The sequence below is a fragment of the Diabrotica virgifera genome, chromosome 7 (assembly GCF_917563875.1).
Source record: "Diabrotica virgifera virgifera chromosome 7, PGI_DIABVI_V3a".
Classification (NCBI taxonomy): Eukaryota; Metazoa; Arthropoda; class Insecta; order Coleoptera; family Chrysomelidae; genus Diabrotica; species Diabrotica virgifera.
The window spans coordinates 203,811,158-203,833,215 of NC_065449.1; the positions used below are offsets into that span (position 1 = coordinate 203,811,158).

A 22,058-nucleotide genomic window follows, 5' to 3' on the forward strand; every position below is an offset into this window, starting at 1 on the left:
TTTTGAGGTTACCAGATACTTAAATTGATGATTAAACATTCAGCTTCGATTCTGAAGAGTGATCGCGTCTAACCTTAATTTATACCGTTGTTTTTTAATTGTTAAATATGCGTGTTTATCAGATTTTTTTGCCGGTGCGGCGGGCTCTATTTCAAAAATCTCCTATTTCCTCCGAAAATTAATTTTTCTAGATTTTTTGGGATATTCTAAATAGAATAAGTTTCTTGACATTTTTCTCAAAAGTTAATAGTTTTAAAGTTATAAGTTAATAAAAAACTCATTTTTGGATTTTAAATCGCTTATAACTTTAAAACTGTTAACTTTTGAGAAAAATGTCAAGAAACTTATTTTATTTAGAAAATCCCAAACAATCTAGAAAAAATAATTTTCGGAGGAAAATAGGAGATTTTTGAAATAGAGCGCGCCACACCGACAAAAAATCGGATAAACACGCATATTTAACAATTAAAAAACAACGGTATAAATTAAGGTTAGACGCGATCACTCTTCAGAGTCTTGAGGCTCAATGTTTAAACTTCAATTTAAGTATCTGGCAACCTCAAAAATACTAATTTAAATATGAGTTTTTAGGCCTCGAAAATGCGTATTTTCGCATTTTTTAGATTTTAAATTGCCTATAACTCGAAAACTATCAATTTTCGAGAACATTTACAAGATACCTTTGTTGTTTAGAATGACCCACAAAACTTAAAAATATATAAAATCCACAAGGAAAAGAAAAAGTTTTCCTGTAGTTGGATGTATACCATCAATCACAAAATTGGAAAGAAATCCTTTGTAAAAGGTATAAAAATTTTTTTATTAAAAATCCCTTAAAAGGGCTACATCACAACAAAACGTTTTCGATTTTTATAAAAAATCATCATCAGTGTTCGATAAACTGGATGCTAGCTGAGCCACAAAAGAAACCCAGTTTTTTACCCAGATATTTTTCTTTTGTGGCTCAGCTAGCATCCAGTTTATCGAACACTGATGATGATTTTTTATAAAAATCGAAAACGTTTTGTTGTGATGTAGCCCTTTTAAGGGATTTTTAATAAAAAAATTTTTATACCTTTTACAAAGGATTTCTTTCCAATTAAAAATATATGTTCCAGATCAAAAAACGTGATCTTTTGTATTTGTTTAAAAAAAATTGTTTAAACAATTTCTGCCCAAAAATTCCGCCCGGCACCCTTCAGATTTGTTTAAAGGAAATTTTAAAATATTTTTAAATAGGAATCCACAAAGAGACCGAATCGGAAATTTTTTCAGACGGGAGCGGTCTCACTACATGGACTACTGTGAGAGTAAAGAGCAAATATCCTACCGCTCCTATCCATACTGCCTAGTGGAAAAGAACTAAACTCTCGTCTAGCGTAACTACCCGCTATTAGCACTTCTTTGCTCTTTGCTCGTCTACTCTGAACGTGCACTTTTTGCTCTTTGCTCGTTGCTCTTTGCTCTTTGCTCTTTGCTCGTCCACTCTGAACGTACGCTTAGACTTCTATGGTAGATTTGTTAGAAAAACCATTTAATAAATTTAGTAAACAATATTTTTTTGTGCTAAATAAGTCTTTGTATCAAAATATTAAAAGTCATAAAATATGAAATTGTTATTGCCTCAAATAGAAAAACTACAATAACTTCAAATCGCAACAGGAGCCAAATTGGCCCCTCCGACTTTCTAGTGTTAACCCGTAATCAACATAAAATATATAATTATACCATAAAAATTATTTCATAGATAATAAAAATGTTAATTTCATATTTATAATTTAAATAAAAGGTTTTCGGTAAATTGACATTTTCTTCGTAAAATAACTGCTTTTTCCAACGTATAGTTGTTAATGCTCATATTAATTCAATCTTTTAACTCTTCCTGACACATACATAGATAAATTGTTTATGTAGGCACCTTATTTTAGTCACAATACGGAGATATTGATGGAAAATTAGTGGCAGACTTAGGAAGTGGTTGTGGAGCTTTAACCATTGGTGCAGCAGTGCTAAATGCTTCATTAGTTATAGGCTTTGAAATTGATGAGGATGCCATTCATATATGTCAAGAGAATATCGAAGATCACGAATTAAGTAATATTGACATTGTACAGTGTGATGTTCTAAAAGGGGTTCCGTCAAGGTAATTAACTTCAGAATATAATTCATTTTATCAGTATAGTAGAAACAGTCAGAATGAGTAAAAACTAAGGGTATCAATGTTTGGTGTACAGGTTTAAGAAATTCGGGTAGCTGTTTTGAAGATAAGCACTTGCGGGTATTTTAACATCTCATTAATTATTGTAAGCAACATTGTATATGAAGAAAACTTGTATCAACCTTTTTCTCTGTGTTTCGCTTCGCGGTGCACCGTTTAAATGAGCGACAAGCTTAAGACATTTATAGAAAGTGTTTATTTTATCTAGCTCTAATGGGCACATCCATATAAACAAAATAACAAAATCGCAGCATATTTAATTATTCTGAACATGACAATAAAGAAAAACACCGTCTGTGTGGATTTGATAGTAGATTTTGAGACATCAAAAGTAGAGTGTCTACAGTTGATTAATGTCTGAGCTCATTATTGAGTATCCAGCATAGTTTCAAAATACGCCAGTCTTCAAAAAGTTTGTGTTTTGTTTTATTCAACATAAGCTTGTCTTTTGTTTTTGTTGTGTCCGTTTAGTGGAAATCAACCATCAGAGTGAAGGACATTACAAACCTTCATAGACAAAGAAAGGACGATGTAAGACAAAAACTAAATGTATGCTTCATCAATGAGATAATAAAAGATACAAAATAAAATTGAAGCAAGATAAAAGAAACAATGGATCAAAAAATACTAATCCTATGAAGCAATGGAGCAAAGTTTTATGGCTAAATAGGACTAAACCCTGGAATAAAGAAGAAGAAGATCATGGAGTATCCTCAATATATGAAAGATTACAAAGAAACTTATTTATTTCTGTTTACTTGTCTACGTGTTTACTTGTCAAATAAAGATTTACCAATAGGGCTTTTCAACAACAGTCATTTGTTTCGAGCTTTTGTCATATGTTGTATAATCCGTGTATATTAATATTATACACGGATTATACAACATTTGATAGAAGCTCGAAACAAATGAAAATTGATGAAAAGCCCTATACAGTTTCCACACTACGTCTGTGAACGCTGTTATTTTAATCAACTTTTCATTTGCATATACATACATAGTGAAAAGGTGGGTGGAACACTATAAAGAACTACTTACCATCGAAGTAGAAGATCCAAATCAACCACCCCCAGGAGCAACCAACATCACACCATTAGAGCCTCCATCAATTATTCAAGAAGTACGGTATGCAATAAAACACCTAAAAAATAATAAATCTCCAGGAGATGATGGTATATCGCGGAACTTATTAAATATGGAGGTGCTACTCTGAATAATCAAATATATAAAATAATACTGAGAGCCTGGAATGAGGAACAAATCCCAGAAGAGTGGTGTGTTGGAATCATTTGCCCGCTACACAAAAAGGGTGATCAATTGGAATGTACAAACTATAGGGGAATAACCCTCCTTAATACAGCTTACAAAATATTTTCGAGTATCTTATACGGTCGCCTAAGTGCACATTCAGATGAGCTTCTTGGAGAATATCAAAGTGGTTTTAGGCCTGGTCGATCAACAACAGACCAGATCTTTGTGCTTTGGCATGGGGTCATAGTGCTGGAGCCAAAGATGTCTTTCGTATTCAGAGAAGAATAGTAAGGATAATTGCTGGCCTATCCTATCAGAAAGAATGTCGGTAAGCATTTGTTGCACTGCACATACTAACTCTGCCTTCGCTATTTATTCTGGAGAGTCTTGCTCATATGGAACAAAATATAGATTGTCATCAAAGACATGAGGATGTACACCGATATGAAACCAGAAATAAGCATGCCTTAATACTGCCCTACACCAGGCTCCAAAGAAGTAGAGACGGACCAAACTCTTATGGTTTAACATTCTACAACAAGTTGCCTACTGAAATTACTGAATTGCCAACTTTACAATTTAGAAAACAACTAAAGAATTTTCTCATAAATCAAGCATTTTACAGCAGTGATGAATTTTTAAATTTTAACTTTAATGTTTGGAACTGGGTTGTGAATTGTTGAATTGTACTTTGTTTATTCTTAGGAACCCAGAAAATGTTTGTCTTAATTGATGTATGTATTATTTCATATTATGCCTTGTGTTTTTATACTTGTATTTTATATCTTGCGTTTTTATATTTGTATTTTATATCTGTGAACCAAAGTTGTACACTATTTTTCGACGTATGTAAGTACTTTTGTATATTAACATGAATAAATGACTTGACTTGATGGCAAATACTGGAAAAAAACCAATGAATTCAATATCGACACATACCATCTCTTCGTAGATTTTAAATCGGCCTATGATAGTGCCCTAAGAAATAAATTGTATGAAGCCATGGATGAATTACACATCCCTAATAAACTGATAAGATTGGTTAAAGCTACAATTCGTCAAGTCGTTTGCAAAGTCGAAATACAGGGCGAACAATCACAGGCATTTGAAACGAATGTTGGGCTGCGACAGGGAGATGCGCTGGCGTGTCTCCTCTTCAACATAGCTCTGGAAAAGACGCTCAGAGATGCCCGAATAGACAACAGAGGAAATATTTTTAATAAGTCATCCCAAATTTTGGCATATGACTTGGACCTAGTTGCCCGCACAACACGCAAACTAGAAGAAATGTATACCACCTTCTCTCAAATGCCTGAAAAAATATGGGCCTGAAAGAAAACGAGGAGAAAACTAAGATGATGGCATCAACACCCAACAATAGAGCCAGAAACATCGGTCACCAATTCACTGTTGATAACTCTACCTTTGAAGTGGTGGACAAATTCACATACTTAGGCTCCCTGATCACCAAGGAGAACGTCATGACGGAAGAAATCAAGCGAAGGATAATCCTAGCGAACAAATGCTATTTTGGTCTGAGTAGACATATGGGAAGCAGAAACTTAAGCCAAAAAACAAAAATAACCATATACAAAACCCTTATCCAATACATATGGATCGGAGACATGGACCATCTCCAAGGCAGATGAAAACCTTCTGCTTATATTTGAATGAAGGATCCTGAGAGGAATATTCGGTGGCATCTGTGAAAATGGTATTTGGAGGAGGAGGTACAACTACGAGGTATACCACAGATATAAACATATATTTGGTGGTAAAGATGTAGTATCTCTTATAAGAATAGGAAGACTAAGATGGGCAGGACATCTAGCAAGATCACAGCATAACAACCCTCCTAGAAGAATCCTTATGTCACAACCTGTGGGAAGTAGAAATAGGGGTAGGCCAAAACTTAGATGGAAGGATGGTGTAGGTGAGGTTGGGAGAAAAATAGGCGCAGCAACCTGGCAACGGTTGGCAATGGATAAGACTGACTGGCGTAATAGACTAGGGAAGGTCGAGGCTCTTTCATAGGGCTATAGCACCATTGATGATGATGATACATACATAGTAATCATTATGTTCTCCAGTATTTAGTTCTATAGTTTTCATTTAAAAAAATTATTTGATTTTTTGATTTACACATTTTTTTTTTATTTAGATTCTACAAATCATTTGATACTGTGTTAATGAATCCACCTTTTGGAACAAAACATAATGCAGGGATTGATATGAAATTTTTAGAAGCAGCTATAAATTTGTCCAGAAACACAGTTTACTCGTTGCATAAAACTTCTACTAGGTAAACGTATTTGTACTTTAATTGATATATTATTAAGGGTCGGTTTCACCAACAACAAATAAATCGTTGAATAGTTATAGGAAAAACTTCAAATTAAAATCTAGAGTTTGACAGGGATGTATAATATCCCCCATTCTATTCAATATATTATATAGTGAAGACATTATGCATCCAGTTTTTGCGAAATGGCAATGTGGCATGCTGACGACATTGTTATATTGGCGTCTTCTCCAGAAGAACTGGAAGAAATTATGAATAGGCTAAACACAGTGAGTAGGGAATATGGTTTGATAATAAATATACAAAAAACCAAAGTAATGATCATCGAGAGAATCAGAAACAATCAAACAAAACTTGGCAAGTTACGAAGTTGTCAAACAATTTAATTACTGAGGCTCCGTTATTACTAACAGTGGAGGATGTAAAGACGAGATCCGTAGACACATCACAATGGCCAGATCGGCAACAGCCAAATTCTCAAAAATATGGAAGAACACTGACATTACAAAAAAACACAAAATTACGCTTTATTCGAGCATTAATATTTCCTATCGCCACATATGCTTCAGCGGCTTGGACCATCAAAAAAGCAGATTCGAAGCGTATAATGGCATTTGAAATGTGGGTCTACCGTAGAATGTTGCGCATACCATGGACCGCACATCGCACAAATAAGTACATAATAACTAAATATTAGCAGAACCTAACATAAAAACTAGACTCACCACAACTGTCAACCAAAATATACTGAGATATTTTGGACATATATCTAGAAGAGAAGGCATGGAACAAATGATAGTTGAAGGCAAAAGATTCAGAGGAAGATCTCCAGTAAGATGGTCGGACCAAATAAAGGACATGACTGGTTACTCATTCTCCAAAGCAAAACACGACGCACAGGAGAGATATAATTGGAGAGAAATAGTCAAACAAATTACATGACGCCACTACATCCTTACGAAGGAGAAAAGAAAGAGGAGGAGGAGTTATTCATTGAATAAAATTTATTAGTCGCTTATACACTGCGCGTCATTAAAAGGAGGCCACCTAAAATTTTTGAAATTTTTTAATTTTTACGAATTATACCAGAAAGTTATTGTCATTAAATGTTTGTGTAATGTTGAAGAATAACAGTTTAAAAATAACTTTTTCCAAAATAATGATTTTATTGAAAAATAAAAAAAAACATTGTACATTTTTTCTGTTTTCTTTAGTAAAATTACAATTAAGTCGTGATTATTAATACTGTGTACTGTATTACCACCTCTATTGTGAAATACACTCCTCATTCGATTTGGCATTGAATTAATCAAATTGTGGATGTCGTTTTGAGGAAAAGTTTCCCATTCTTCCATGAGCGCCAACCGAAGCTGCTCACGATTTATTGGAGCAGGTATTCTGTTTCTTACCCTTCGTTTGAGTTGGTCCCAAACATGTTCAATCTGGTTCAAATCTGGACTTTCAGTTCATTTTTGGCACACCGACAGTTTCCAGGTTTTGCGATACCATCCTGGCTACGTGTGGCCGCGCGTTGTCTTGCATAAAAATTACATTACATGCTCGTCTATAATTTCGGTAATGTATCGGTGAGCATTCAACGCTCCTCTATCAATAAATACGAGATCAGTACGGCCTTCGAATGAAATGCCTGCCCAAAACATTACCGAACCTCCTCCAAAAGCAACACGTACTCGTCGAACACAAGCAGCATATCATTCCCCACGTCTTCTGTATGTTTTGATACGACCATCTGCGCCATAAAGAACCATCCTGGACTCATCACTAAAAACATTTTTCCAATCTTCTATCGTCCAATGCTCGTGGTCTCTAGCAAACTGTAGTCGGCGTTGTCGATGTGCTGCTGTTAACAAAGGTCCTGTTGCTGGACAGCGAGCCCTTAGAGCAAATTCCCTCAACCTTCTTCTCACGGTAGAAGTGCTTAATGTCCACCCGTGAGCATTTTGAAAACGGTTTTGGATTGCTCTAGCCGTAAACCGATTTTGCAAAGAAGTGCGTTGTAAAGAACGGTCTTCTCTGGCCGTCGTGATTCTTCTCGGGCCTGATCCTGGTCGTCGTTCGTGAGATCCAGTCTCTACGAATCGTTGGTAATTTTTTTGGACCATACAACGACTAACTCCAAGTTGTCTGGCCACTTCTCTTTGGCTTATTCCATTACCAATCAAAGTAACAATTTAAACAGCTCTAACAAATTTCCTCAGCCATAGTTTTAAATTTAAAAATTGCACAAGTTTACTCTTAGAACAACTGTACTCTAGTGAAAGGTTTTTGAAAAAGAGAATAGCCATATTTCAAGAAAAATAAGGTACAAACAGCACGTGCATTATCCGAAGTCGTAAAACTGATATCAATTTTGTAAACTTTTTACCCTTAATTAACCTGTCGGCACCGTTTGTCGGTACCTAAAAGACGCTAAAAGTGTTTCTGCATTGTGGGAATTTAGTTACAATAGAATAAATTGTATAAACTTAAAGTTATTGAAAAATTCTTACAAAATTCTAGGTGGCCTCTTTTTCGTGACGCTCAGTGTAGTTTTATTGTGCTTCAGTACGATTGTAATAATTTAAAGTTAAACTGACGAATTTTTTTATTATAGATATTTAAAGCGAGGTTAGCTTGTCAATTTATCCCAAGAATAAATATTTATTTGATAAATAAAGTATGTATGTAGTCTTATTTGATGTTGGTGAAACGTAGATTGGTCGAATAAACTACTATTCGTCGTTGGTGAACACAGCCATAATTCTGTTTGTTTTTTAGGTCATTTATTTTAAAACACGCCGAGTCTTTAGGAGTCAAAGCAGAAGTTTTAGCAGAATTATCTTACGACCTACCTTCAACTTATAAATTTCACAAGAAGAAATCTGTGGATATCCAAGTGGACTTTTACAGATTTACTGTTCCAAATACACACTAATCATGAGCGCCCAATATGGTAGAGACCACTGCAAGATTGCAGTGGTCAAACTTTTACAAACCATAGGTTGGCACAGCATAAACTCTACACCTCTGGAAGTTCTTACTGATCTTTTGGTCCAATACCTTAAGCAAATTACGAAAGTTACTAATGAATATACAAACGAGTTTGGTAACACTGAAGCTAATTTGGATCACTTGGGGCTCGCCTTTCAGGTAAGGAATGGGAATGATTTTATAAAAAATTGGAATTTTTTTAAAGATTGATTCATTTTTTGTTCACTTGTCAAGTTTTACACTTCACAACTGTTGCAGTAATTAAGGAATTTATGCCATATGTTACTATTGATCATATGACAGTTTTATATTATGGTGATTGTTGGGCATTTTAACCTCAGTTTAGGGTTGATTAGCAAAGATACACTTAATTACCCGTCTCTACATTATTGGTTGGTTAAATACAATAAAGTGTATTCAGCTGATGACGATATCTGAGTGACTCAATTAGAATTAATAATCTCTTGTTATTTGGTATATCCCTTTTTTATAGATGCGTGTCTGTTTATATATTTTCACTTTCAATTTAGTTCATAAATACAATATCGTAATATGTTTTATGCTTAGTCAGCGGGATTCTTTGGGTCACAGTCACTGAATGCGTGTGTTCCACTTACGTTGTAATAAATCGGTGTATTTAATATTATGTAACCTAAAAAATATAATATTAAACAATCATTATTCATCTATTTTTATTAAAAGCATTTTAGAAGTTTCTGAATACTGGGCTAAATCCCGTTACAATATATTTTGAACTTTACTTGCCTATGGAAGTACAGAGAAAAGTACACTTCTTTTAGTGAGCATTATCATTTTCCTTATTTTCTCCCCACTTCTGTCCTCAGTTATCTGTACGCCCAGGTATCTGTGTATTGAATTTCTATTGTCAAATTCTGCAAGTTTGATTGTTTCCTTGCTTGTTTTTAGGGCTTTATTTTTATCTATATTGAGGCCTAGCCCTATTTGTTTCGCACTCCCTTTAAGCTCCACATAAAGTTCTGTGATGTCACTTGCGGTTGGTCTCATTAAGTTCACATCGTCTATGTTCACCAAGTGCTTAGATTTAGTAAATAATAATTTTTTTGGGCTTACGAACATTTTTCTTATAACATATTCCACACATAAACAGCTTCTTTTAGCCCCTTAGTTATCTGGAAAGGATCTGTCTTTTGATTTTAAACTCTTACGTGCGCTTCTGTGTGAATCATGGTGGCTTGAACTAATTTTACCAATTTCCTTGCTATACCAGATTGTTGCATAATTAAGTATATTTTATCTCTGTTCATGTTATCATAGGCTTGTCGAAAATCTACAAAGATTTAGTAGGTATATAATATGTCAAACTTCCAGGCTTTAGCTAATATTTGTTTTGTTTTTTTGTGCCATTTCTAAGATTTTTTTAATTGTTTTACTTCTGTGCCTAACTTCTGTGAAACGAAGCTCTCGATCAGTCCTAATTGTAGATAATAATTTGGCTGAATACTTTTTTTCGTTGTTTTATGATTTAGGTAGACTAGGTAATTGAAATAATCACTTGTTCTAGTAGGTGTTCATTGATTATTATTTTTGTTCATATGGAGTCTTCTTCTTTAGGTGTCGTGTCCGTATTCAGACGTTGGCCGTCATCATGTTTACAATTTCCTGAAACCTCTATCAGCTGCTGCGCGAAATAATTCTTCTACCGTGGAACCACACCATTGTCTAATAATTACGCAACCATGAAAGTTTCTTTCGACCAACCCATCTCTTTCCCTCCACTTTTTCTTGTAATATAAGGCGAAGTAGATGGTATTTAGGCCCTCTAATTATATGGCCGAAGTATTCTGTTTTTGTCCTATTTATGATGTTTATGAGCAGACGTTCTGAATTCATCATTTGGAGAACATTTTCATTGGAAGTGTGCGAAACCCACGATATCTTTAGGATTCGTCGATAGAACCACAATTCGAATGCTTCTAATTTATTTAGCATTGTGGTTTTTAACGTCCATGTCTCACAACTATACAATAATATATACCACACGTAACATTTTAGTACCTTCTTGCGAATCTTCATCGACAGGCTTCGGTTACATAAAACTGGTTTCCAGGTCATAAAAGCATTACGTGATATTGCAATCCTGGTTATTATCTCTTCATCACAATCGTAATTTACATTTAACCAACTGCCAAGATATTTAAAATGGTTTACCCGTTCTATCTCCTCTCCATCAAGAGAAAGCACGCCTTGATCTACATTTATCTTTCCAACTGGCATCCACTTTGTCTCTGAAATATTGATTTTTAGGCCTGATAACTTGCTTCACTAACTAGATTTACTAATGTCTGGAGATCTTCTAAATTTTCTGCAAGAATGACTGTGTCGTCAGCATATCTGATAATGTTGATTACTTCTCCGCCCAGTCTTTCCCCCTCTTGTATGTCGTCCAAAGCCTTCCTAAAGATTTCTTCAGAGTACAGATTAAAGAGGCTGGGCGACAAAACACAACCCTGTCGCACTACACGTTTAATGGGTAGTTTTTCAGTACGACTATCTCCAACTTGAATAGGTGCTACTCGATTGTAATATAAGTATTTTAGCAGTCTTATATCGTAGTGGTCAAGACCTGCTCCCTGTAGGCAATTGAAAAGTATTTCGTGTTGGACTCGGTCGAATGCCTTCTCGAAGTCGATGAAACAAACAAAAGTTCCTAAACCATCTCTAAATCCAAATTGTTTATTAGCTGTTCTACTTTCACACAGAAGGAATACTCGGTTTTGTATAATTCGTAAAAATATAAGTGCGTTACTCATCAAATTGATTAGTCTCAAATCGCTGCATTTGGTGGGCCTGCTTTTCTTTGGTAATGTTATAAACAATGACTCTAACCAATCATCTGGTATTTTTCCTTCGTTGTAAATTTTGTTAAAGAAAGTGGTTAAGTAGGTAATGTTTTCCTCATCCAAAAGTTTAAGTAGCTCAGCAGGGATTTGATCTGGTCCGGGTGCTTTATTGTTTTTGGCTTGCTGTATTGCTTTTCTGACTTCAGAGTTCAGTATACTGAGACCTCTGTCTAACTGGTTGCCACAGGTAGTATGTGGAGCATTTTCTCGAGAAACATTGTCAAAAAGGTCAGTGATGTATCTTTCCCATTCTTTGCACTGTTGTTCGTGATCACAAATTTTTCCGTCTGCGTTTTTAAGTACGTGAGCATTTTTCTGTTTTCTATATCCGGAGGTGTATTTAAGCTTCTTGTGGAGGTTGAAACTGTCATGTATTTTTTGGAGGTCTTCTATTTCTTTACATGAATTCTCGAGCCAGGATTGTTTGGCTTGTTTAATTTTTCTTCTTATGAGTTCTTTGATTCCACGGTATTTAATATTATTTCTATTTTTGGATTTTCGTCGAACTTCCATCAGGTCTATAATTTCTTGGTTCATCCAGTCATATGGAGTATCTATCTACCTTTAAACACCACAAATTTCGTCTTTTTTGTCAATATAGTGCGGCAGTTTCGTGGAAATATTATAAGAATTGTGCATTTAATGATACAAGCATATAATTTTGACCACATATACTACACATATAAAGGTTCAAAATTAGATATGAGGCCATCTCAGATTTTACCTTTTACAACAATGGCCGTCATTCAAAATGGCGACGATACATATGTGACTAATAGCACGATAACTTTTAAACGAAAAGTCCGACTTCAACAAAATTTGGTGTATGGGTTCTTTTTTTGATGTATAAGATCGAGCTCCTGAACCGGAAGAATCGGTTTACCAGAAGTTGTTTTTCCTGATTTTTTATGTAAAAATATGTCGCTTTTTTTTCAATTCTTCCATCCTGTATATATTGATTTTTCAAAAAGGTAATACCGGCATTGAAAAGGCGTAAAAATATTTTTTGGGAAATATTTTGAACTTTTTAGTTACGTTAATTACCATGAAATAAATGCATAACTTATCTTCATATGTACCTATGTGCGGTAGATTCGTGCAAATATAAGAATTATTGTGCATTTAATGGTAGAAGCATGTAATTTGGACCACATATACTACACATACAACGGATCAAATTTAGATATGAGGCCATCTCAGATTTTGCCTTTTACAAAAAAGGCGACCATTCAAAATGGCGACTATACATATAATAATAATAATAATAATAATAATAACCTATGGCCTGTGGGAGTTTTATGTCAGTTCTTCTATCAGGCGCGGCCCCCTGCGAATGGGGGATGCTTTCTGGGTATTCGTGGCGCCAATACCCAGAGAGTAGCAGGAATACTTGCCGTGGAACAAAAACTGACACCTGGCAGTAGGTATAAAATGCACACCCATGAGAATGGAGACTAATAGTTTATGTTTAGGGCCGCTGCCTGGGGATCGCCAGGGCACGTCTGGAGCCGACGCTGGACGTGACAGCATGCGGGACGTCGGTGGCAGGGTGTTGAGGAGGCGGGCCCCTGTCACACAAACAGCTACAGCCCAACAACAAGAACAACAACCACAAGCGAGCCAAACAACAGCAAGAGCTCCACTCGCTGAAGGTGCTGCGCCGGAACATCAGCCGGCGCTCACTCAAGCGGGACGACCGAGGCAGCGCATGAAATGGACTGTGTCCATTAACGAAAGCATTTTGCGCTTCTATTATAAGGTGACAAACCTCGGTCAAGAAACGATCGGCTACAGACAACAGCTGTATGCCGAATTTTGCAGGGAGTACCCAGATATTCAAGTATCGGAGCAAAGAGTATCAGATCAATACCGGGTAATCGTAAGAAACAACCTTATCCCAGAGACTAGACGCAATACGATCAAAAGCGAAGTCGAACGGGAGATTAATAACCAAGAGCTAGTTTTAGATCAAGTCCCTAATGAAATCCTTGATGAGCAGATTCCTGAGATTCCCATACCAGAAACTCAACCTGACAATACACAGCAGGAAAACAACGAGTTGCGCGATAGTCTAGAGAACGAAATGGCTCGTGCCGTACAAGAGTTTAATGGAACAAATCCACTTAGCAGACCACCGCTACCACGAATAAACTCTTGTAAGAAACTAGGTGCCCTGTTACAAATTGTGAATACTGAAGTCCTACCCAATTATGTCGTAGAAGCCCACACATTGGAGTATCTGCATATGCTAATCTACTGTGCAGCTACAGCAATTGCCAATGTAATGGGCGTTAAGATCAGAACACGACGGGGGTACTAATAACGGAAGGACTGGTAACAGAATTGCACCCTGGGAAAAAAGACTTCTCGGAAAAATTGAATTACTGCGTAGGGATATTGGTCAAGTCACAGAATATATAAGAGGTGTTACAAGTAGAAAAGTCATTAAAAGAGCTGAAGAAATAATGCGGAGCACTGCAAGACACTCGAGATACGATCCAGAAAATAACACAGCCCAACAGTGTCTGGATACATTAAAACAAAAACTCTCCGTCTATTCAGGACGATTAAGAAGGTATAAAGTTAGTAACAGCCGAAAATGTGACAATGCACTTTTTGAGAACTCTGAGAAGGCGTTCTACCGAAAACTCAATTCCACCGTAGAAAGTGTCGACAAGTCTTACCCAAGCCAAGAAGAAATTCATGAGTTTTGGGGAAATCAACTTTCCACACCAGCTGCTTTTAACAACAATGCTGGCTGGATAGAAGATACGACGCACAACTGTCACCACTACGTCACTGCTAACTACGAACCATTCACGACTGAAGAAGTCTCAAATGTCATCAAAGAGCTTCATAACTGGAAATCTCCTGGACCAGACGGAGTTCAGAACTTCTGGCTTAAAAAGTTTTGGAGTATTCATGAGTGCTTATCAACATTAATTAATCATGTTATTTCTAATCCGCAGGAATTACCATCATTTCTAACTCAGGGAACTACTTATTTAATACCCAAGGATCAAAATAACACCCAAGATCCATCCAAGTACCGCCCAATTACTTGTCTTCCAACTTTGTATAAATTGGTCACATCCTGTGTAACCCGGCGTATCTACCAACACTGTGCTCTAAACAATATCATAGAGCCTCAACAGAAAGGATGCGCTAAGGGTTCCCTGGGTTGCAAAGAACAGCTTATCATCGACTCAGTCATTTCTAACCAGGCATTCATTAAAAAAAGAAACCTTTTTACTGCTTTTATTGACTATAAAAAGGCCTTTGATTCAGTACCGCATGAATGGCTAATAGATATATTGAAAATATACAAAGTAGATGATAACATAGTGACCTTTTTAAGGCATATAATGAGAGATTGGAAGACTAAAATTCACCTCCAAATACCTGGTGAAAACAATATCGAAACCGAAAATATCGCAATCAACCGGGGCCTATTTCAAGGAGACTCGTTGAGTCCATTGTGGTTCTGTTTAGCTTTGAACCCCCTTTCCCAACTATTAAACTCCACTGACTCAGGTTTTAGCATTAAAAGCAATAATACTGTGGTAGCGAAGCTCAATCATCTGTTGTATATGGATGATTTGAAATTAATGGCTTCCACTCGAGAACACCTAGAAGAGATGCTAAAAACTGTAGAAACATTTTCTAATGATATTAGTATGCAGTTCGGTCTAGACAAGTGCCGTGTTTTGAATATAGTCAGAGGAAAGGTACAGCCCGGTGGATTCGATATGCAAAATGGCCAGAACATCGAGGCCATGGGCGACAACGATATGTACAAATATCTTGGAGTAAAGCAGGCGCGGAAAATTGACCATAAGCAAATGAAAACTGAGATAACTACTGAGTTTATAAGAAGGGTAAAACAGCTGCTTCGTTCACAGCTTAACAGTAAAAATTTGTTTAAGGCACTAAACACCTACGCTTGTTCCGCGCTTAGCTATTTATTTGGTATTGTTAAGTGGACAAAAACGGATATAGAAAATCTTCAGCGAAAAGTACGAACACACCTCACAAAGGCACAAAAACACCACCCTAAAAGTGCAGTAGAACGAACGACATTACCCCGGTATTTAGGAGGAAGAGGACTTATGGATATAGGTGAGCAATTAGATAAACAAATTGCTAATTTAAGAACTTATTTTCAGATGCAGGCTGAGACATCTACTCTACATCGCGCTATCTGCGCAGTAGATGACACAACACCGATCAAACTGAGGGAAGCAGAACTACGCATAAACCACCTTACTAAGGACGAAAAAGTGCGCGCCTGGATGGGTAAACCTTTGCACGGGCGACATCCCAATGAGGTCAGCCAAGATTATGTCGACAATATAGCGTCGAACTACTGGTTGACATCAGGAAAGATGTTCCCTGAAACGGAGGGTTCATTACTGGCCATTCAGGATCAGGTTATACCAACCAGAAACTACCTGAAATATATCATCAAAGACCCTCAGGTTCAAAACGACAGATGCCGATATGGATGTCAAGCCCAAGAAACCATCCAACATCTTACAGGGGGCTGCCAGGCATTTGCTGCAACTGAATACAAGGAACGGCATGACGCAGTGGGAAAAATCCTTCATCAAGAGATAGCTATCAAGCTGGGACTTCTCCAAACGGACCATCTCCCGTATTATCAATACGTCCCTGAGAGTATGCTTGAGGATGGCAACTACAAGCTATACTGGGACCGCACTGTGCTCACAGACCAAACAGTGGCACATAATAGACCAGATCTCGTACTAGTTAATAAATTAACAAGACAAACAACACTAATTGATGTGGCGATACCTAACAACAATAATCTACGTAGTAAATTCACTGAAAAGATCGCCAAGTACAGAGATCTAGAAATTCAAATACGAAGGCAATGGAGAATGCAAAGTACCCAGACGATACCTATTGTTATATCTACTACTGGAGTCATTCCGAAGAACCTCCTCGAAAGCATAAAAAGGCTGGGTCTAAATGAACATCTTTACAAGACCATGCAGAAAGCTGTACTACTCGCAACGGCCAGATGTGTACGAAAATTTTTGGGAGATACACCTGCATACCAAGTCACCTAGGACTCGATAACACGGAAAGAGTCCCACCAGAGCTCAATCCTTTTGATACCGTAGGTATCTGGGATGAGTCAATTTTCCCCTTAGAGGGAGTGTGAGCCGTATGGCTAAATCTGGATAACCTGTGGGAGTTTTTGGTCAGTTCTTCTATCAGGCGCGGCCCCCTGCGAATGGGGGATGCTTTCTGGGTATTCGTAGCGCCAGTACCCAGAGAGTAGCAGGGATACTTGCCGTGGAACAAAAACTGACACCTGGCAGTAGGTTTAAAATGCAAACCCATTAATATGGAGAATTATGATTTATGTTTAGGATCGCTGCCTGGGGATCGCCAGGGCACGTCTGGAGCCGGCGCTGGACGTGACAGCATACGGGACGTCGGTGGCAGGGTGTTGAGGAGGCGGGCCCCTGTCATACAAACAGCTACAGCCCAACAACAACAACAACCACAAGTGAGCCAAACAACAGCAAGAGCTCCACCCGCCGAAGGTGCTGCGCTGGAACCTCAGCCGGCGCTCACTCAAGCGGGACGACCGAGGCAGCGCATGAAATGGACTGCGTCCATTAATGAAAACATTTTGCGCTTCTACTACAAGGTGACAAACCTCGGTCAAGAAACGATCGGCTACAGACAACAGCTGTATGCCGAATTTTGCAGAGAGTACCCAGATATTCAAGTATCGGAGCAAAGAGTATCAGATCAATACCGGGTAATCATCAGAAATAATCTTATTCCGGAGGCTAGACGCGATACCATCAAAAGCGAAGTCGAACGGGAGATTAACAATCAAGGGCTAATTTTAGATCAAGTCCCTAATGAAATCCCTGATGAGCAGATTCCTGAGCTTCCCATACCAGAAACTCAACCTGATAATACACCGCAGGAAAACAACGAGTTACGTGATAGCCTAGTAAACGAAATGGCTCGCGCCGTACAAGAGTTTAATGGAACAAACCCACTTAGCAGACCACCGCTACCAAGAATTAACTCTTGTAAGAAACTAGGTGCGCTGTTACAAATTGTGAACACTGAAGTCCTACCCAATTACGTCATAGAAGCTCACACATTGGAATATTTGCATATGCTCATCTACTGTGCAGCAACAGCAATTGCTAATGTAATGGGCATTAAGATCAGAACACGACGGGGTACTAATAACGGAAGAACTGGTAACAGAATTGCACCCTGGGAAAAAAGACTGCAAGGGAAGATTGAATTACTGCGTAGGGATATTGGCCAAGTCACAGAATATTTACGAGGAGTACCAAGTAGAAAAGTCATTAGGAGAGCTGAAGAAATAATGCGGAACACTGCAAGACACTCGAGATATGATCCAGACAATAACACAGCCCAACAGTGTCGGGATACATTAAAACAAAAACTCTCCGTCTATTCAGGGCGACTAAGGAGGTACAAAGTTAGTAACAACCGAAAAAGCGACAATGCACTTTTTGAAAATTCCGAGAAGGCGTTCTACCGAAAACTCAATTCCACCGTGGAAAGTGCCGACAAGACTTACCCAAGCCAAGAAGAAATTCATGAGTTTTGGGGAAATCAACTTTCCACACCAGCTGCTTTTAACAACAATGCTGGATGGATAGAAGATACGACGCACAACTGTCACCACTACGTTACTGCTAACTACGAACCATTCACGACTGAAGAGGTCTCAAATGTCATCAAAGAGCTTCATAACTGGAAATCCCCTGGACCAGACGGAGTTCAGAACTTCTGGCTTAAAAAGTTTTGGTGTATTCATGATTGTTTATCAACATTAATTAATCATGTTATCTCTAATCCGCAGGAAATACCATCATTTCTAACTCAGGGAACTACTTATTTAATACCAAAGGATCAAAATAACACCCAAGATCCATCCAAGTACCGCCCAATTACTTGTCTTCCAACTTTGTATAAATTGGTCACATCCTGTGTAACCCGGCGTATCTACCAACACTGTGCTCTAAACAATATCATAGAGCCTCAACAGAAAGGATGCGCTAAGGGTTCCATGGGTTGCAAAGAACAACTTATCAACGACTCAGTCATTTCTAACCAGGCATTCACTAAAAAAAGGAACCTTTTTACTGCTTTTATTGACTATAAAAAGGCCTTTGATTCAGTACCGCATGAATGGCTTATAAATATATTAAGAATATACAAAGTCGATGATAACATAGTGACCTTTTTAAGGCATATAATGAGAGATTGGAAGACTAAAATTCACCTCCAAATACCCGGTGAAAACAATATCGAAACCGAAAATATCGCAATCAACCGTGGTCTGTTTCAAGGAGACTCGTTGAGTCTTACAGGGGGCTGCCAGGCATTTGCTGCAACTGAATACAAGGAACGGCATGACGCAGTGGGAAAAATCCTTCATCAAGAGATAGCTATCAAGCTGGGACTTCTCCAAACGGACCATCTCCCATATTATCAATACGTCCCTGAGAGTATGCTTGAGGATGGCAACTACAAGCTATACTGGGACCGTACTGTGCTCACAGACCAAACAGTGGCACATAATAGACCAGATCTCGTACTAGTTAATAAATTAACAAGACAAACAACATTGATTGATGTGGCGATACCTAACAACAATAATCTACGTAGTAAATTTACTGAAAAAATCGCCAAGTACAGAGATCTGGAAATTCAAATACGAAGACAATGGAGAATGCAAAGTACCCAGACGATACCTATTATTATGTCTACTACTGGAGTCATTCCGAAGAACCTCCTCGAAAACATAAAAAAGCTGGGTCTAAATGAACACCTTTATAAGACCATGCAGAAAGCTGTACTACTCGCGACGGCCAGATGTGTACGAAAATTTCTGGGAGATACTCCAGCATACCAAGTCACCTAGGGCTCGATAACACGGAAAGAGTCCCACCAGAGCTCAATCCTTTTGATACCGTAGGTATCTGAGATGAGTCAATTTTCCCCTTACAGGGAGTGTGAGCCGTATGGCTAAATCTGGGATAATAATAATAGAGTTTATTTGTAGCAACCTAGTACATAATAAATAAACCCAGTTTCTCACTGAAGTTGTTAGTCACATGGACTACAACTTGTGCGTGAGGGTTAAATTTAGATTATAAAACAACATGAATTTATCTTAAAGTTTACAAAAAGGAATCGAATATAATCTTGTTCATTCTTGTTCTCTCATCTTTCTTTAAATTTGGGCTCCTCTTCTTACTAATTCAGTTAACGTTAAATTTTGTTTATCGGACCTACAAAAATTTCTAATAAAATTCAACAAAGGATTGCAAAAACTTCCGACGGGATTCTTCTGGCGGGACTTCGTTTTCTATAAGAATTTTCATGATATTTTGAAGGTGTTTTATCCATTTTCACAATAATTTTTACAATTTAAATATTTAGAAGTGACATTCGAAATACATTATTTTTGACATTATATATATGTGACTAATAACACGATAAATTTTGAACAAAAAGTCCGATTTCAACCAAATTTGGTATATAGGTTCTTTTTTTAATGTATAAGATAAAGCTATTGAACCGGAAGAATCGGTTTACCAGAAGTTGTGTTTTTCTTGATTTTTTTTGTAAAAATATGTTGTTTATTTTTTCAATTCTTTCACCCTGTATGTATTAATTTTTCAAAAAGATATTACCGGCATTGAAAAGAGAGTAAAAAATTTTTTTAGGAAATATTTTGAACTCTTTAGTTATATTAATTACCATTTAATAAATGCATAACGTATCTTCACATGTAGGTACCTATGTGCGGCAGATTCGTGCAAATAATAATATAAGAATTATTGTACATTTAATGTTAGAAGCATATAATTTGGACTACACATACAAAGATTCAAATTTAGATATGAGGCCATCTCAGATTTTGTCTTTTATAAAAATGGCGGGCATTCAAAATGAATCTGCCGCCCATAGGTACATGTGAACATACGTTATGCATTTATTAAATGGTAATTAACATAACTAAAAAGTTCAAAATATTTCCTAAAAAATATTTTTACACTCTTTTCAATGGCGGTATTACCTTTTTGAAAAATTTATATATACAGGGTGAAAGAATTGAAAAAGAAACAACATATTTTTATATAAAAAAAAAACAGTAAAAACACAACTTTTGGTAAACCGATTCTTCCAGTTCAAGTCCTCGATCATATTCATCAAAAAAAGAATCTATATACCAAATTTAGTTGAAATCTGATGTTTCTTTCGAAAGTTATCGTGCTATTAGTCACATATGTATAGTCGGCATTTTGAATGCCCGCCATTTTTGTAAAAGGAACAAAAACTGAGATGGTCTCATATCTAAATTTGAACCTTTAATGTAATATATGTGGTCCAAAATAAATGCTTCTACCATTAAATGCACAATAATTCTTATAATATTTGCACGAATCTGCCGCACATAGGTACATGTGAAGATACGTTATGCATTTATTAAATGGTAATTAACATAACAACTAAAAAGTTCAAAATATTTCCTTAAAAATATTGTTACGGTTTTTTCAATGGCGGTATTAACTTTTTGAAAAATTAATACATACAGGGTGAAAGAATTTAAAAAAACAACATATTTTTACGTAAAAACCAGGGAAACACAACTTCTGGTAAACCAATTCTTCTGGTTCAAGACCTCGATCTTATACATCAAAAAATGAACCTATATACCAAATTTGGTTGAAATCTGACGTCTCATTTTTTTCGTGTGGTTTTTTACAAATGAATAATTAAACTTCCCTCTAATGCCACATCCTGTATAATAATCACTTTATTTTTAGGAACTTGGCATAAATCTGGGAGATCTAGATGAATATGTGACGTACGTTAATTTTTGTCCTCCAGCAAACCCCGTTCCAAAGTTTCCAATAGACAAAGAGGACAATTTGAATTTCTTAAAACCAGGAAGTCAAGAAGTCATTACAAGACCAGTTCATATTCATGAACACATGCCGCCTATGTTTCCTCTCCTAGAAGGTAAATATAAATACAATCTCAATAGACAGTCATCAAGGATTCTCCATTCCGACCTATAGAGAATTCTCTCTTTCTCTAGACAAACATCGCTAACGCGTCGGTACGCATATGATATTTTATTATTTTGCCTAGTGAGACAGCCAGAATTAGTTCGCTCTGGAACACAGTACGGGCGACTCTGAAGACTCTAAAAAGAAGAAACCTAGGTCAGCGGATGGTGGTGGCCCCCGAATCGAATTAAATCTAAAGCTGTTTTTCCTTATTTTATTTTACTCATATTTGAGTACTAAGGATGCAGGATTCTGTTGGAATTTTATCTAGATAAGCGGGCAGGTGATGAATGTATATT

At 36.9% G+C, this 22,058-nt stretch overlaps 1 protein-coding gene across 1 annotated transcript in view; it reads left to right on the plus strand.

Annotated features, from left to right (window-relative positions):
• The window catches only part of LOC114326555 (rRNA N6-adenosine-methyltransferase METTL5), a 38,040-nt gene extending 16,331 nt beyond the window's left edge, over positions 1–21,709 (plus strand). The window contains exons 3-6 of the mRNA XM_028274947.2: positions 1,929–2,143; positions 5,631–5,771; positions 8,550–8,921; positions 21,514–21,709. Coding sequence (XP_028130748.2) covers positions 1,929–2,143; positions 5,631–5,771; positions 8,550–8,706 — 513 coding nt within the window. The 3' untranslated portion in view covers positions 8,707–8,921; positions 21,514–21,709. The remainder of the gene's footprint in view (positions 1–1,928; positions 2,144–5,630; positions 5,772–8,549; positions 8,922–21,513) is intronic.
• Positions 21,710–22,058: the final 349 nt, after the last annotated feature.